The sequence below is a fragment of the Venturia canescens genome, chromosome 8 (genome assembly GCF_019457755.1).
Source record: "Venturia canescens isolate UGA chromosome 8, ASM1945775v1, whole genome shotgun sequence".
NCBI classification, from domain to species: Eukaryota; Metazoa; Arthropoda; class Insecta; order Hymenoptera; family Ichneumonidae; genus Venturia; species Venturia canescens.
Window position 1 is genome coordinate 16,405,061 of NC_057428.1, and position 15,329 is coordinate 16,420,389.

The 15,329-nt window shown below is 38.4% G+C and overlaps 3 protein-coding genes across 3 annotated transcripts in view; 1 reads left to right on the top strand and 2 right to left on the bottom strand.

Moving 5' to 3' along the window:
- Positions 1-6,940, top strand: part of AdSL (adenylosuccinate lyase) — a 37,003-nt gene extending 30,063 nt beyond the window's left edge. The window contains exons 2-6 of the mRNA XM_043426002.1: positions 4,085-4,288; positions 4,732-5,014; positions 5,228-5,379; positions 5,700-6,098; positions 6,497-6,940. Of these exons, the coding sequence (XP_043281937.1) occupies positions 4,085-4,288; positions 4,732-5,014; positions 5,228-5,379; positions 5,700-6,098; positions 6,497-6,763 (1,305 nt within the window). The 3' untranslated portion in view covers positions 6,764-6,940. The remainder of the gene's footprint in view (positions 1-4,084; positions 4,289-4,731; positions 5,015-5,227; positions 5,380-5,699; positions 6,099-6,496) is intronic.
- On the bottom strand, positions 906-3,192 carry Ssk (Snakeskin). Its single transcript, XM_043426014.1, has 4 exons — positions 3,039-3,192; positions 1,902-2,108; positions 1,589-1,708; positions 906-1,336 (listed from the first exon to the last, which is right to left on the bottom strand). Exons 1-4 carry the CDS (start codon positions 3,087-3,089, stop codon positions 1,235-1,237), a joined length of 480 nt encoding a protein of 159 aa, XP_043281949.1. The 5' UTR covers positions 3,090-3,192; the 3' UTR covers positions 906-1,234.
- LOC122414594 (uncharacterized) lies at positions 6,816-15,299 on the bottom strand. Its single transcript, XM_043426013.1, has 3 exons — positions 15,115-15,299; positions 10,268-10,439; positions 6,816-10,142 (listed from the first exon to the last, which is right to left on the bottom strand). Coding segments are annotated over exons 1-3 (495 nt in total). The 5' UTR covers positions 15,117-15,299; the 3' UTR covers positions 6,816-9,821.
- Between the last annotated feature and the right edge of the window lie 30 nt (positions 15,300-15,329).

Here is a 15,329-nt window from a genome sequence, read left to right on the forward strand (position 1 = left end):
GAATTTGTTGATGAAACAGTTTGGTAAACCGAGCCCAAACAACATCAAATAATTGTTAATTACCGAAGATCTCAGGACACATGTTCGATAAAAAAAATAACCAAAGGCAAACTGTTACTGAATTCATGCAAAAGAACACCGACTTGAGCTACTCTTGCTACTGCGGGGTCAACTTTCATCGAAATTGTCTCTACAGTTTTATTTTCATTTTTGTATAATTCATGCAACATCGTTTTATGAAAATTGCAATATTGTTTATCAACTTTCTTGTTCAAATCTGCGGTGGAGTTGAATTTAAAATGTATTTTGTACGAAACAAACAAAGGATGGGAGAACAAATATTTTTGACCTCTGAGGGAGTTTTCTCAGTAACCGATGCTTGGAAAATTTGTACGATAATAAATAGTACTGCATGAAATACGTTGTTGACCTACCAGTCGAGAATCAATGGTACAGTTGGCTAAATGACCGAACAAGAGGACGACCGAAACGACGCTGAAAGTTCCGAATACCCCTGGCACGAGACTGCTGTCAACGAGAGCTGTATAGGCAGGTTGGGAAACGTGCAAACCCATGCCACTACCTGCCAAAGCCTTCCTCCAAAAAGGACGAACAGAAAAATCGATTCTTCAAATTCCAACTTTTTTCCTTAACCTCAAAGCTAAACAGGCTGTTGAAAGTATAAAAATGATGAATGAATCGTCGATTGTAACCGAAAAACGCACGAGCTGAGAAAACTTGAAGTAAGAAACATGTGAGAAAAGTCGATTTCGAAAATTCTTCAGAGTCTCGACGCACTCGCTCTTCGTGATTCTTCTTTTACATTGAAACTCCCAACACGTCATTATTGTAGTGTTTACTGCATGAAGGAAGAAATCGATGCAAATCAGAATCGATAAAAAACATTTCGAGTTCTCGAAATTTTCATTTATTTTGCCAACCTGTTACATTTCCTTTTCGACGTATTAATAATACTTATAAACGTAAAAATCATAAATTTAAATTAGCAAAAAGAATGACACGTGAAGAGTGAATGAAAAATGGGAAAATGTAATTCTTCGTTTTTTCGTCAGTTGTGCGATGAGTCAATGATTCGGTATGAGTCAGTCCATTCAACCTCGTGATTATTTCGATCGGAATTTTCTTTGTACTATAGTGATGTATCATTTTATCGGAACAGTAAAAAAACGATGCGAAGCAATTTTTGCCTTTTCGCATGGTATAACCCGTATTATTAATTATATTCGTCCTTCGCGTACGCAAAAACACTGAGCAGTGTGTCCACAAGATACGCAGCGCCTTCGAGTACGCACAGCGAACCCATAGCCAACCCGACCTGGAAATAAAAACAGAGCACAAATGACCACGTGAAAATCCAAAAAGATCTTCCTTCCATTGTCTCAGGTTATTTTTCAGACGAATGTACGAATAGACCAAGTGAATATGGCTTTAAAATATTCTCATTTTCACAAGCCTTATCTCAAAAACGAATCAATTATACTCTCGCTATTTCGAGGGAAAACTCGATGGTCTCGAAGGAAAAGAATGAACGACGCAAGCTCGCGTGCTTAAAAAAACGTGTTTTTACCTCTCTCTCAGGTGTAACCAGCGTGTTTTTGTGCTCAGGCTGATAACCATGCCAGTAATGAAGCGCAGTACCACCGACCGCAACGAACATGAACATTCCCACAAAATTCATTATTATTTCCTGAAAAACCGAAAATTCATTTGACCAAACGATTATTTAGCAAATGATGTCATAGTTATTTTAGATCATGTGCACATATTAATGTTGATTGTTTATGCAATTGCATCGGATTTATATCCGAAAACAATGATTTTGATTTGGAGTTAATTTAGCGAGTACTCTTAATTGAATTAGTGGATTTCCGTGTACTCACAATGAGGGTTTTTTTGTGTTCGGTAGTTCCAAAACAATACGTGATTAAGACGGCGCTCGTGTATATGAAAAATCCAACGAATACACCCGAAGCAACGATTTCGGCGTCGGGATTTTTTTCCTCGTTCAGATTCCATGTTCCACCAACTCCGAGAAATTCGCCACCGTATCCTGTTCGATACAGGATCAGGACGATCAGATTGATCACCTGAAAATCAAAGTTCGCGGGTACGAGTTTTTAAGGGGAATCCATTGTTGGTATTTCAGTTTTATCAGACGTGTTCGTTCTTCGATTTTTGTGACTATTTTTGTGAAGTCCGTCATCAATAATTGTTCACGAAAAACTCGTAAAGACTCGTGTTCATAGAATATTGTTGTATTTACTGAAAAGGAGCGTTTTTATGCTATTCTATTACGCGCGCATTGACAATGCATGGCAGTTGAAACGACGCAGTGATAAAACATCGAAAAATAAATGACGAGAAACGTGGGTGCCACAAGGCACACAGGTGTTGGAGTAAAAGTTACCATCCGCGAGCATGTGTCACCATTGTGAACCGAGTTATCACTGTTCAAACAATCGCTTTCTAGCTCGCTCAAGCGTTATCGTCGACGCCGATATGCTACAGCACGAATGATTCAGAGGATCGTTGGAAAAACACTTTTTTTTTTCATACCACGAAACATGCATTAAACGACCTCACGAAATAAATGAATTGAAGCCAAAAATTTAAAGACCCGTTTATTTTTAGGGGAAAAAATATTTGTTTACTTTGGACTGAGCTTTTGCTGATTTGTTTTTTTTTTTTCTTTTTTTTTTTCCTAGTGACAATTTTTCATTTCAAATTATGAAATGTGGCTACATCACAGTAAAGTTCGAGATTTACAAGCAACGGATCACGCGATCGTCGATGGTGTTTCATGCCGTTTGACTAACAAAAAGAGTCACGCGATAACCGTAAAAATAAACTTCTACCCCGAGCACTAATTGACAGTCACGAAAAGCTTCCTCGCAGATAATTTTTCACTTTTAACATAAAAGTTTTCATTCCCGTTGGTATTTTTGTTTTTTTTTTTTTTAATTTAGGGAAGCTCTACAAAGAATTTATCTTTGATCGAGGGAACATTTATTTCTCACCAATTTCAACACTTTAATCACGATTCCACCGATAGTATGAACAGACACCATTTTGAATTTTGCTTTTGAGGCTGCTCGAGTTGCCTTCACGAGGTACAGACGAATACGATGGTCTCAGGTGAGAAATGAAAATCGGCCACGCTCTTGTATCTCGTACCAAGCCCTTTTTATCTTATCTGATAAGGGGTACGAGGATCGTTCTAATCAAAGATTTTGGCGGGGAGAATCTCTTACCAACACACGAGAGGTGTAACGGCGTCGTACGCGGGAGTTTTTTCTCCTCTCTTCCTCTTTTTATCTCTCGAATTGGAAGAAAATGACTCCGCAAACGTTCCAAATTCATTCAGAATTCAATGAATAATTTTTATCTGCAGATCATTGTCTAGTACAAGAGGATCAAAACAGTGCTAATCGTCGAGCCATTTACGCCTAAAGGAACGTGAAAAATAATGATAAAATGACAATAATAATAAAAAATATTATTTTCCGAAAATTCAATGCATCGAATTGAAATTGCATTGTTGTGGCCTGGCCTCCTGTATTTTGTGCTTCATTGCGAACGAGCTCCTATTCGTGATAAATGTCACATAGTTGAATTATCATGGAAAGCAAAAAATAATAATAGAAGAAAAAAATCTTATGTGCTTCATAATGAGTTTATTTTCATAAAATTACACACATCCGTTAATCTCGTAACACGAATATATAATCGACTCTTAACCTGGGATTTGAAATGATCATCAAGAGACGCAGCAAAAAGCGAAAATTTTGGCAAAGCGAGTCAGGATGGCCGTGTATCCTTACTCGAGATTGGTCGATTTTCCCTGATTCGTGAAGTTGAAATAATGGTCGCCATTTGTAGAGAATTGGTCGGATGAAAAGAAATGAAAGCCCCGTAAGAGGGTAGTATGATTAATGCGCTTCCGATGATAATTTTTTTTTGCTGAGACATCCTAAAAAGGGTTAAATTGTAGTTGTAAAGTTAGTAAAGTTTTCATCAATATTTCATTCGGGATTAACGACAACGGCTATTTTTTATTTCACAGCAACTCGGTCTTGACATAAAGCAAGAACAGATTGATGAGATGTTGGCGCAAACAGAAAATATTGATTTCGACGCAGCAGCCAAGGAAGAAAAAGCCACGAGGCACGATGTCATGGCTCACGTTCACGTATTCGGTGCACAGTGTCCGAAAGCCGCACCGATTATTCATCTTGGCGCTACGAGCTGTTACGTCGGCGACAATACCGTAAGTAATGGTATTTCTGCATTGTGCTACCGTTATGAATAAAAATCTCAGAAAAAATAAAGCTCTGGTTTTCAGTTTGTAAAGAAAAATAAAAACGAAAGTTATAAAAAAAAACAAAAATACTGAAAAAAAATAAAAAATAAAGAAAAGTTAGTGAAATTTAATGAAAATAAAAATAAAAAAAGCACATTATGAAATTTAATCATCACGAAATATTAATAAAAGTACACACTAATTTTGTATTGTCGTCCCTGTTTTCTCAATCGTCCCTGTTGTTGATCAGAGATTTGAAAAACTGAAAAATTATGAATTAAAATTGGTTTCTATTCATTGAAACAAAAAAACACGAATAATAAGCAATAAAATAAGTAAATGAGCGATCGATCTTCACTCATTTCATTTTGCTTGAGAATAATGAAATTTTTTTTATTTGCTTTACAAAGGATCTCATTATTCTTCGGAACGGCTTCGACATTCTTCTTCCCAAGTTAGCTGGAGTACTGTCGAGATTAGCGAAATTTGCTAAAGAATATCGCTCACTTCCGACCCTGGGATTCACTCATCTCCAACCGGCGCAATTAACAACTGTAGGAAAACGAGCAACGCTTTGGCTTCACGATCTTCTCATGGATGAACGTGCTATTCGTCGAGCACGCGATGATCTCAAGTTTCGAGGGGTCAAAGGTACAACCGGCACACAAGCATCTTTTCTTCAACTTTTTGATGGTCAGTACATCCATTTTTTTCGTTTTAATTCCACGATGTTTTCAGAATGTTCGCTCCCTTTCATCGCTTTGTTTTACTGAGAATAAACTATTTTTTCTTATCATTGAGAATTTTCCGAATTCTAGGTAAACAAAAAAAAACAAAATTCTACACAAATTAACGTATTTTTGAATATGCTTTTATTTATTGCAATGAATTTACGCAATTTTTCAGGAAATGGAGAAAAAGTTAAGCAACTCGATGCTCTTGTCACCAAAATGGCTGGTTTTCAACATTATTATGGTGTTACCGGACAAACTTACTCCAGAAAAGTCGACGTCGAGTGCTTAAATGCACTAAGCTCTCTGGGTGCAACCGTTCACAAGGTGAAATTCATAAAGCGATGTTTTCATCAATATTTCATTGATAGTCGTACATTTATTATTTTTATAAAATGTCGATATCGCATAAGATCTTTTCTGAAGTAAATAATCCATCGATCCATGAACATTCGAGCTCGGGAAAAATGAAAAAGTTTCGAAAAGTTTCCTGAGTTCTGCAAAAGCATTTTAAGATTCGAAATTTTTGAATTTACCCTTTTCAAATATTCTTAATTAAGAGTCCTAATGGAACTCTTTATGATAACATAAAAATGATTATTCAAGCAAGGATATTTAGTAATCAACCGCTTTGTTTTGAAAATTAGATGTGCAGTGACATAAGGTTGCTAGCAAACATGAAAGAGATCGAGGAGCCATTCGAGTCAACGCAAATCGGTTCAAGTGCAATGGCTTACAAGAGGAATCCAATGCGTTCGGAGCGTTGTTGCAGCATAGCACGTCATCTGATGACACTTGTGAGCAATTCTCTGCAAACAGCGGCGACCCAATGGATGGAGAGAACGCTCGACGATTCGGCAAATCGTCGTATAACCATTGCCGAAGCTTTCTTATCGGCTGACGTTCTCCTTATGACATTGGAGAATATCACTGAGGGCTTGGTCGTTTACCCAAAAGTTATTGCCAAACACGTGGCTCAAGAATTGCCATTCATGTCGACCGAAAATATTATCATGGCGATGGTTAAGGCTGGCGGAGATCGTCAGGTTCGGCAATGTTTCTCAACCTTAATCCCTTCTTATTTCTCGATAAAATCGTTATCACTGAATTGCAAGCCGGACTAATATTACTTTAAAAACCGAGTAGAAAAACAATTTTCATGCACAAACCATCAACTCGATCGTTTTTCTGTCTTCGTTATGGAAATATTTTTGCTTTAGTGTATGTGGTATCTACAAAAGAATATAGCAAAATTCATGCCACGATCAGAATTTATCCGATGATTTTTCTGTCCTGTAAAGGAAGAAAAAAATTTTTACACCTTTTTTTCATTGTTTTTGGCAGCAGTTTCAATAGCATGTTCAGGATTGAATCATTTTATTTTATCTTATTTTTTTGAGTTAGGCTAAGAGGAGTGAATTGAACATGAAGTATTAACTTTCAGGTTTGTCACGAGAAAATTCGGGTTCTATCACACGAGGCCGGTGCTCAGGTGAAACAGCATGGCTTGGAAAACGATTTGGTTGAGCGTGTGAAAAAAGATCCTTATTTCGCTCCGATAATCGACAAGCTTGACGATATTCTGGATCCTTCGACGTTCATCGGAAGAGCTGCCGACCAAGTGATCGAATTTCTCGATTCGGAGGCTTATCCCATTATCAACAAATACTCGAACGTCCTCGACGACTCACCGGTGGTTCTCAACATTTAAATTCATCGTGGATCTATCGATAGAAAGTGTCCGGAAAAATAAAAATCATGCCTTGAGACGTTTTTTTTTTAATATTTTGATATATCAAGACCATTGTGAATATAGATAGTGAAAAAGTTATAAATTTTTCTCTCTTTTTGACTCAAATGAAATATATTAATTTGAATAACACGGTTATCTCCGTATACATTTTATAAAAGCTTTCCTCGATTAATTTCTCGCGTACAATTTTGTTTTCATGATATTTTCGAAGTGAGGAAGACGAGTCTTAGTGAGGAAATAAGAGAATATGAAAGTAGAGAGGAAAGATGCAGTTTAGTAGAAGTAAGAATATTTTTTGTAAGAGCGACAAAAATTTGTAGCGACGGTGATACGAGAATCAGTGTTGAGAAAACTTCTAAAAGAGTGGGAAACGGAGAGAGAAAGAGCGAATGCGGAGAAAAAAGAGATCAGAAGTAGAAGAGAGAGAGCGATAAAGAGGCAGACAGCAGATAGAAAAAAGTAGAAATTGTACAAGAGTTTAAAATGAAGTAATAAAGGTAAAGTGGATAAAGTTTTTGAGAAGACGTAGAAACAGAAAAACAGTAAACAGAGAACAAAAAACAGCGAGATATTGAGTAATAGCACAGATTTGGCAGAGAGCAGTCGTAAAAGAAAAAAAAGCAATGATTTCAAGAAAATTGAGAAGAAAGACTGAAAGGTACGGAAAGAGAATTCCGAAAAAGAAAAAGATATTAGAAAACAGTGGAGAGATCAATTGGCAGTCAGAATTTGATTAAGCTGAAAGGAAAGAAAATAGACACAGGGGATGTGAAGAAATTAAGAAAGATTTCAACAAAGCCTGAAAAGAGTGACGCAGAGAGGAGAATAGAATAAGGTACAGACGGAGTTTCGTAGTCGAGAGGAATTGTTTTTATTGTGAAAACCATAGAAGAGAGAACACAGTAAAATGAAAAATAAAAAATAAAAACAGAAAGAGCGAAATAAGAGAGATAGAGAGAGGCAATATAGTTGAGATGAAATAAAAATCACAGCATTTTATAGAAATATTTTCGAGGAAAGGAAAAAGGTGGTAAAAAAGTCAACGTTATTTCACATCGAAACAACAAAGATTAAAGCGTAGATGCGTTGAAGAAGTAAGGACTAGAGAAAGACGGTGGTAGAGGAGCGAGAATTGGGAATTATAGAGTCGAGTCGTGAATCATTTGTGCAACGTGTTTAGACCACGTTTGTTTGTTATTTCATTAGTGGCACTCGAAGATATTTGGGCCAATCGATGTTGGGCCAATGAGAGAGGAAGCATGAAAGACAAAGGAACAAGAAAGAGAACGAGATTGTAAAGGAAACAGAAAAAGAGTATTTAGTAGATTTGAAAAAACAGATGAGACAGAAGAGTGTAGAGATCGGGAGGATGTTTTTTGTTGATTCAAATATATAATAATCACAGCATTGAGCTTCGCAGTTACAAGGAAATAAGAGAAGTAGAGTAAAGAATGAGGGGAAAGGATAGTTGTAAAGTTTCATAGAAACGCGTAGGATAAAATGAAAAACAGGTACACGGATAGCGATGGAAGAGGGTGAAAGATGAGAAAAAAATGAAAAAGAGAAAGAGAGCAGAGGTTGAAAAGACAGTTTAGATAAATGGAGACAGTAAAAAGATCGAGGGGAGAAGAAAAAAAGACGGTTCAACGGCATTTTATAAGGAGGGGAAAATAAAGATTTACATTAGACAGGAATTCGAAAGATAATCATGAAAATAGAAGAAACAAGACGAAGCACAGAGTACAGAATGGGAAGAGAGAAAATAAGAACAGACTCGAAGATTAATAAGACAGAGTGATTATAGAGCATTGAAAGAAAGAAACGAAGATAATAGGTGAAAGTTGAGATTGCACGATGGTATAAAAAGGTACGGAATGAAAAAGACAGAATACGAGTTGCGAAAAGAGAATCGTATCTGAGAGCACGAAATTATAGTAATTCGAATGGAAATAGAAAGCGTAAAGATTCCAAAGGCTTTGAGCGGTACGCGGTGGCAAGACTTGGCGTACAATTTTGGGATTGTAATACTGTTGGGTAGTGAGAAAAAACAAGGAAGAGAGAGAGAGAGAGAGAGAAAGAAAAAAGAGAAAGTTGAATAGCACGAAAAGAAGAAAAAAATGAAGATAGAGAGACAGAAAAAGACAACGAGAGACAGGAAGATGGAGATGAAGATAAGAGAAAGAGAAAGGGAATGATAGAGAGGAAGCGAGGAATAGTAAAACGAGATCAAGAAAAAAATGAAGACAGGGTAAAAAAGAAAAAGCAGGAGGAAAAGATCGAAAGAAAGAAATCAGGAGGGACGAAGAATTAAAGAAAAGAAACGGCGAGATAGAAAGAGAGCGTGGCAAAACGAAGGAAAGAAAGAAAGAGAGCGAGATGAATAGTTGAAATGGGAAGACACGGAGCCGCAGTAATAGTGGAGTGCAGCAGGTAAATTCGGTACAAAAGATGGAAAGGTAGAGAAAAGAAAGACTGAAGAACATGAAAAGCGGTGAAAGAAAGATCAGTGTAGAGAGTAGCAATGTGTAAAACGAAACCGAATCAACGGATCATTAGTTTCACGAAAATAAAAGGACGTTGTGAGAAAAGAATTGGTAAGAATTGAGCAAGAGAGGAAAGAATGAGAATGTAGGAAAAAGCAGACCAGAAAAGAGAGAGGTTGAAGAAAGAAGAAAATTGGAGAGGGGTACAACGAATTAAGGAATTGGCCTGAGAGTTCAGATGATGAATAACGTCGAATCTTATAAATATTTCGTCGATCTTTGTAGTCGTTGTTGATGAGTTTTCTCGACGAGTCGGATTGAAAATCGATGTCCATACGTCGAGCTCGGTTGGCGGCCACGGATCAGCGTATTGGCGATGGTAAAAATTTAGTTTCAGTGATCCTCGCGATGTCTTCGTGAATATTTATTGGTCGTGAAAGTCGCTGATACGTTGTGTTGTTAAAATGCGAATTCGGAATAAACCGCATTGGTGATAATTGTCGAGAGCTCTGACGGGGATTTTTCTCGTTGATTTATTTCTTGGCAAATCGATAACCCGAGAACGTAGTACCCTCGGTGACTTTTCCAGCGTCGACATAAACGACAAATTGATCTCCTCCGTCAGCGTTTATGAGAATCAAATTTGATCCGCCGCCTGGTCCAGCACCCACGAGCGTTGTCCACGTCTCCGATTTGTTCAGCTTCCGCTTGAGGCTTATTCGCAGATTGTCGCTACCGTAACCCGCGAAACTGAATTGATAGAGTCCCGGACAGTGAGTCGTAAATATTCCTGTCTCCGCGATGTAGCCGACTCCCTTGTTCATTGTTGTTTCAGCAAATACGAGCCTGGCGTCCTGGAGAGAAAAAACGAATTTATTCCAATCGTAAAATTCGCCATAACTCCGTTGCAATGAAACGAAAAAGATCGAGGTTATTATTTGAATATGAAAGTGCAATAAATAATGAAAGTCATTCTTACGGTGTTGGTAGCCTTGTTTGCTGAGAACGCTACCACTCCGGCACAATCTTCGGCGGTCGCGAGTTTGAGCGAGCCGACGGTCGTTATACCGGAAGTCGGTGGATCCGGTACTGCAGACTCGACCAACAGGCCCGCCGTCAATCCCAGCAACGCCAATACCGCCCACACCGACCTGGAAACAAAATTTTCATATGCAACATGCGCAAAGAGATTTTTTTCAAATTCTTTCATCTGTGAATTCATTGATTTTTTATCGTCCTGCTCAAATCCGGCCATTTTCACTTCCGCTGTTTTCTATAGAGTTCTCCAACATTCGAAAGACATATTTTTCAGATAAACATTGAAAAGATTCATCCCTCCGTTTGAATTACCATTTTGTGTCATAATGTGGGAAGCTATTGACAGATTTTGTTAAAAAAATATTTAAATAGGAACCCTCTTTTTAATAGGAAAGTTTTTGAGTCTTACGTACAGCAAAAAAAACTATCATTTCTTCTAACTACTCGCAATTTCGCAAATCCATTACTTTTTAAGAGCATTTTCTCTGCTCTTATTGTCGTTACGGTCGCACAATGTAACTTTGCTTTTTACGTTTTCATATTTAGTATAAGGTATTTGTTATTTTGTATTATAAATCTGTCGAAAACTAGAGCCATTTGAAACATCATGAGAATTTAAGAGCGTTGGAAAAACTTGTGTGTATGCTAGCCGGAGAAAAGTTAATTGTGTTATTTCGCGGTGAAAAAATGTTGGGACAATTCGAATGGTAATCGAAAATATTATTATCTAAAATAAGCTATTTAATTTGCTAGAGCGAATGTCGCTCGTCAATGCTGTGGCAAAGTTCAGCAAGTATTGAAACTTTCACTGCTCAAGGCGGCAACCAGGCACGTTTCAGCGCTTGACTTTTACTTGTCTCCGTCCTCTTGTATAAGATCCTGTGCATTAGTACATTGGCTCGTAAAAGCGTCAATCTTGAGTCCAGAGTCGTTAAAGAGCGAGGGAATTTTTTTCCTTTTCTCAAGTCCGATAACCGGTGTTCGAGAGCGGTCAGAAAATCTATCGCTGTTGCTTCATGTATGCCCTTCTGTTAACGGCATGAAATATCCGTTACGCGACGATACATGAATTTTAATTTAAAATATGTATACATGCTCGAAGCGTTACGCCTATTGACCTATTACGACCACGTGACATGTAGCGCGAGTTTTCGTGATTCAGCTCGAGCCATGTGGAGCGTGATGTCTCCAGATTTTCTCCAGATAACTTTGAGTATGAACGCGAGAACGAGGGAAATGGGTATTGGAGAATTTTTGTACTCGAGTTACGTGATTTTGAGTTCTCATTGAAATTCGTTCGCAATCGATCGCGTCGAATGCATCCGGGTAAATTAATTCGAGAAGTTCGGACGCACCGTTGCTTTAGAAATGGAAGCACGTAGACCGACCCTAAAGTCGGTCGGTTTTGCTAAACGTATTTTTACTCAATCGCGCTTCCAAATAATTTGAATACTTTTTCGCGTCAATTGGTTTAAAGAATACGAAGTTCTGTTCGTGACTACGGAAATACGTCAAATAATTTTGGAGTCTTGTCCGTTTTATTGATATAAATGTGTCGACAGAAAAGAAATTTGATTGGTAAAAGGGCGCTTCGAGAAATGACGTTTAAACGATGATTTTAGGCGGCCTGGGTACGCAAAATTTCGTAAGAACGTGAAACTCGTGATTTCGTTGGTCCAACGTTCCAAAATCCTTTCACCTATACCGCTGGCTGGTGTTTACCAATCTCGGTGGACCTGCTGGACCATGAGTTTCGTTGTAAATCGCCGTGAGCTCTATTCCGAGCACGGAGAAAGCAAAGATCGGGCCGCGTTTCGTTAAGACTTGCGCAATTCGCCTTTGGACTCGCGTGTGTGAATCGAATCAAAGTTTCCGGTCAAGACGTTGAATAATTCGGTCCGATCTCGACCTTAGCTCATCGCGTTCATTTTTCCCCGAGCCTCATTTTTCCGTGTAAGCTTGTTATGTTGAGCGCATAATTTTTCGAGGCAAAGTAGGAGACGGCCGGGAAAAAATCGTGATAAAATCGAGCCTTAGCTGCGGCATAAAATCAATTTTTGTCTGAGCAGCGGAAAAACTTGATGTTTACAAAAAGATTTTTCATTTCTGCTATCTGTTTTTTCTGTTTTTTTTATCGAACTCTGGAAAAATCCCGAGTTACCACCAAAATACAAATTTCATCAGTGTTGAAACCGGTTCGACAGATTTCCAGTCTTTTCTGCTCGCCCTACGAGTTATCACAATCTCAATGAGCATACTGGAGCGAAAAAAAAATAAAAGACTGCTCTACGAATCGAATAATCGAGGGGACTTTCGTGGACGATTTCACTCCAGGGATCACGTCGAACGAGATCTTTTTGGAGCAAGACGACTTTTCCCGCACAACATTCGTCTCGGTACTGTGGTAATTAGGCGCGACTCGTTCTTGGATCTCTCGTTGAACCGAGAGCGTCGAAAAAGGTAAAAAAATAAAATGAAAAGAAACACACACGCGCGCGACAAAAAACATGGCGTGGCTCGGTTCACGCACGATCAACCGCATCCCGATCGATCTTACCCCACTTTCTATTCAGGCCACCGCCTCGAGAAGGGAAAGTGATAATAACGGTTCTTTTCTGTATTTTTAACATACCGAATATGTACGTCGATCTTTGTGTACAAGTGGATACTTGTAGTTCTGACCTTGCTGTCCCGAATCTTTGATTCGCAAGAGAGGGAGAATGAAGGGCTGACAAAAGTGGGTTAGTCGAACAGTGCGAGGCTAGATACGGAAATGGGTTGATTGCTCGGTGATAGGCTTAATGCGGACCACCTTAATCAACGTTCTACACTTTGCACATAATCGAGCAATTAAAATTGCATCGAACTATTTATTATTCTACAAGTGGGCCAATCGTCGTAATTCTTTTATAATAAGCCGCTTCTTCTAACGATGACAATGCTTTTTATTGTATCCATCTTAACGAACATGTGACATGAATTTTATAGGGAGCAAACTTCGTAAGTAGATGACTGATGAATTGCCGGTCGTGACGAAAATTAATATTTTACGAGAGCCTTTCGAACGAGCATTCTTCTATCGAGCATCCGTGCCAAAGATGATCGATTTCAGATAAAAAGTACAATCACTAAAAAACAGATTTCATACATGAACATTTGTGACCTTGGTCTGGTTTTTATAAACTTGAAATTTCATTTTGACGAATTTTTCCCGATATTCAAGTTCATAGTTAACATTGCGTCATTTTGGAACACTCGTTTTCAGTTGGAACGTTCTATCTCGAAGTTTTCATCGGAAATATTAGAGTGAAATTATTTATCTTCGGAATACGCATAAGCTTACGACGGAGCTCGGTCCTACAGTCGTTGCAACTCGGTGCACGTGCACAACCCACGTGAAACGAGCGAACGCAATAACTAACCTGAGCGAAAATGTACGCTCACGCGTCCTATCTCAATAGAAGGCTTTTCAAAACGCGGGGAAAAAATATGATGTATGAAAAAAGAAAAAACAAAACGAGTCTGGACCCTTTCACTTCGCGCGATAATACTCGAGACTGGTTTCAAGGCGACACCGATAGAAACGTATGGTGGCGTTAGACCTTATGTCCTGTGTATATAGTCGTTGCTCGGTGCGTGCGTGTGATAAAAAAACGCGTGGTATACCGTTGCTAAATTACGAGACATTCTCGTAGGAAGACATTTTTATGATCGATATAAAGATTTGAAGAATTCATTATTTTTATATGCATTTAAACTTTGTGAATTTTCTTCCAGCTGCCTCGATTCACGTTCCGAACAATTTTCTCTAATCTCGGATAATTTATCATTTTTTTTGGCGAGCTTGTCAAGATCGTGGATTGAACGATGTTGGGAATTGCTCGATCTAATAACTCGGATGCGTTTTTCGAAGCTCGTGATTGCGTTCACGATTTTTTTAAAGATCAAAAGCACCGCGATGATAAACAAACTCGATGATTTCGTGTATGAGTAAATAAAGTATTTATCCTGTACGATGGAGTACAAGATTTTTGCGAAATAATAAAAACATGGAAATCGGCGAGGTTACGTAAGTCGACATAATTGAAAAAATGCGGAGATCTGTGCAGCCGTGAGAGATAACCGGGAAGTACGACTCGTCGAAAACATAAATATATATACGAACGTCAAGTGTTAATGACGCAGAAGTGGTAATGCGGGTTGTTGGTTTGCTGGCTAACGAGCGAAAAAGAAACGTCGTATTGTCAGTGACAAGTTTATTTATTTAACTATACACATTGTGATTTTGACCTGTTTTTCGTGGCTTATGCAGTTTCCACAAACTTCATTCGTCTCATGAATAAGCCATTTCTGTGAAAATGTCATTAACACTACATGGTGCAAGTGCAATTATTTCATCAGCTCCTACATTCCCATGTTCCAATAACGATTGTGCCTATCGAATAATTTTTCTCATGTACAAAATATATTTCCACACAAGTCCTTAGATCGCATTGACCCATCGATTATTCCATTGATAATCATTCACACCGTGCTTGTATTCGAATAAATTCTTAAGATGATTATATTCCATGAAAAAAATCTTTGATCCCTGTAATATTTATCGAGTCTCTCGTGTTGTCGTTTCAATAAAGGTTCGAAATCAAAATACTCGTCATACTTCAATGTACCAACGAAAATCACAACAATAAATCATTCTCTGTACAGTTGTTGGCACCAACCGAAGGTTCGAACGAATTAATAATCGACGTTATTTTGCTAAAAACGTTTAATCGCTTATGCACTTACATGGTGGTTGATGATGGTGTGGCACAGCAGCGACGATTGTAAAATTCTGGCCGGGATTGCCGACGGTCTCGCTGTAGTCTTCCTGTCTGTGGTTCCAGGTGCGTTAAACTCAGCTGGGACTACGTTCCCCTTTATATCACTTCCGAGCTCGTACTACCTGGTTCTCGAGTTGGGACCTCCACTTTTCTCTTTCTCCACTGCTCTCCCGATTTCGA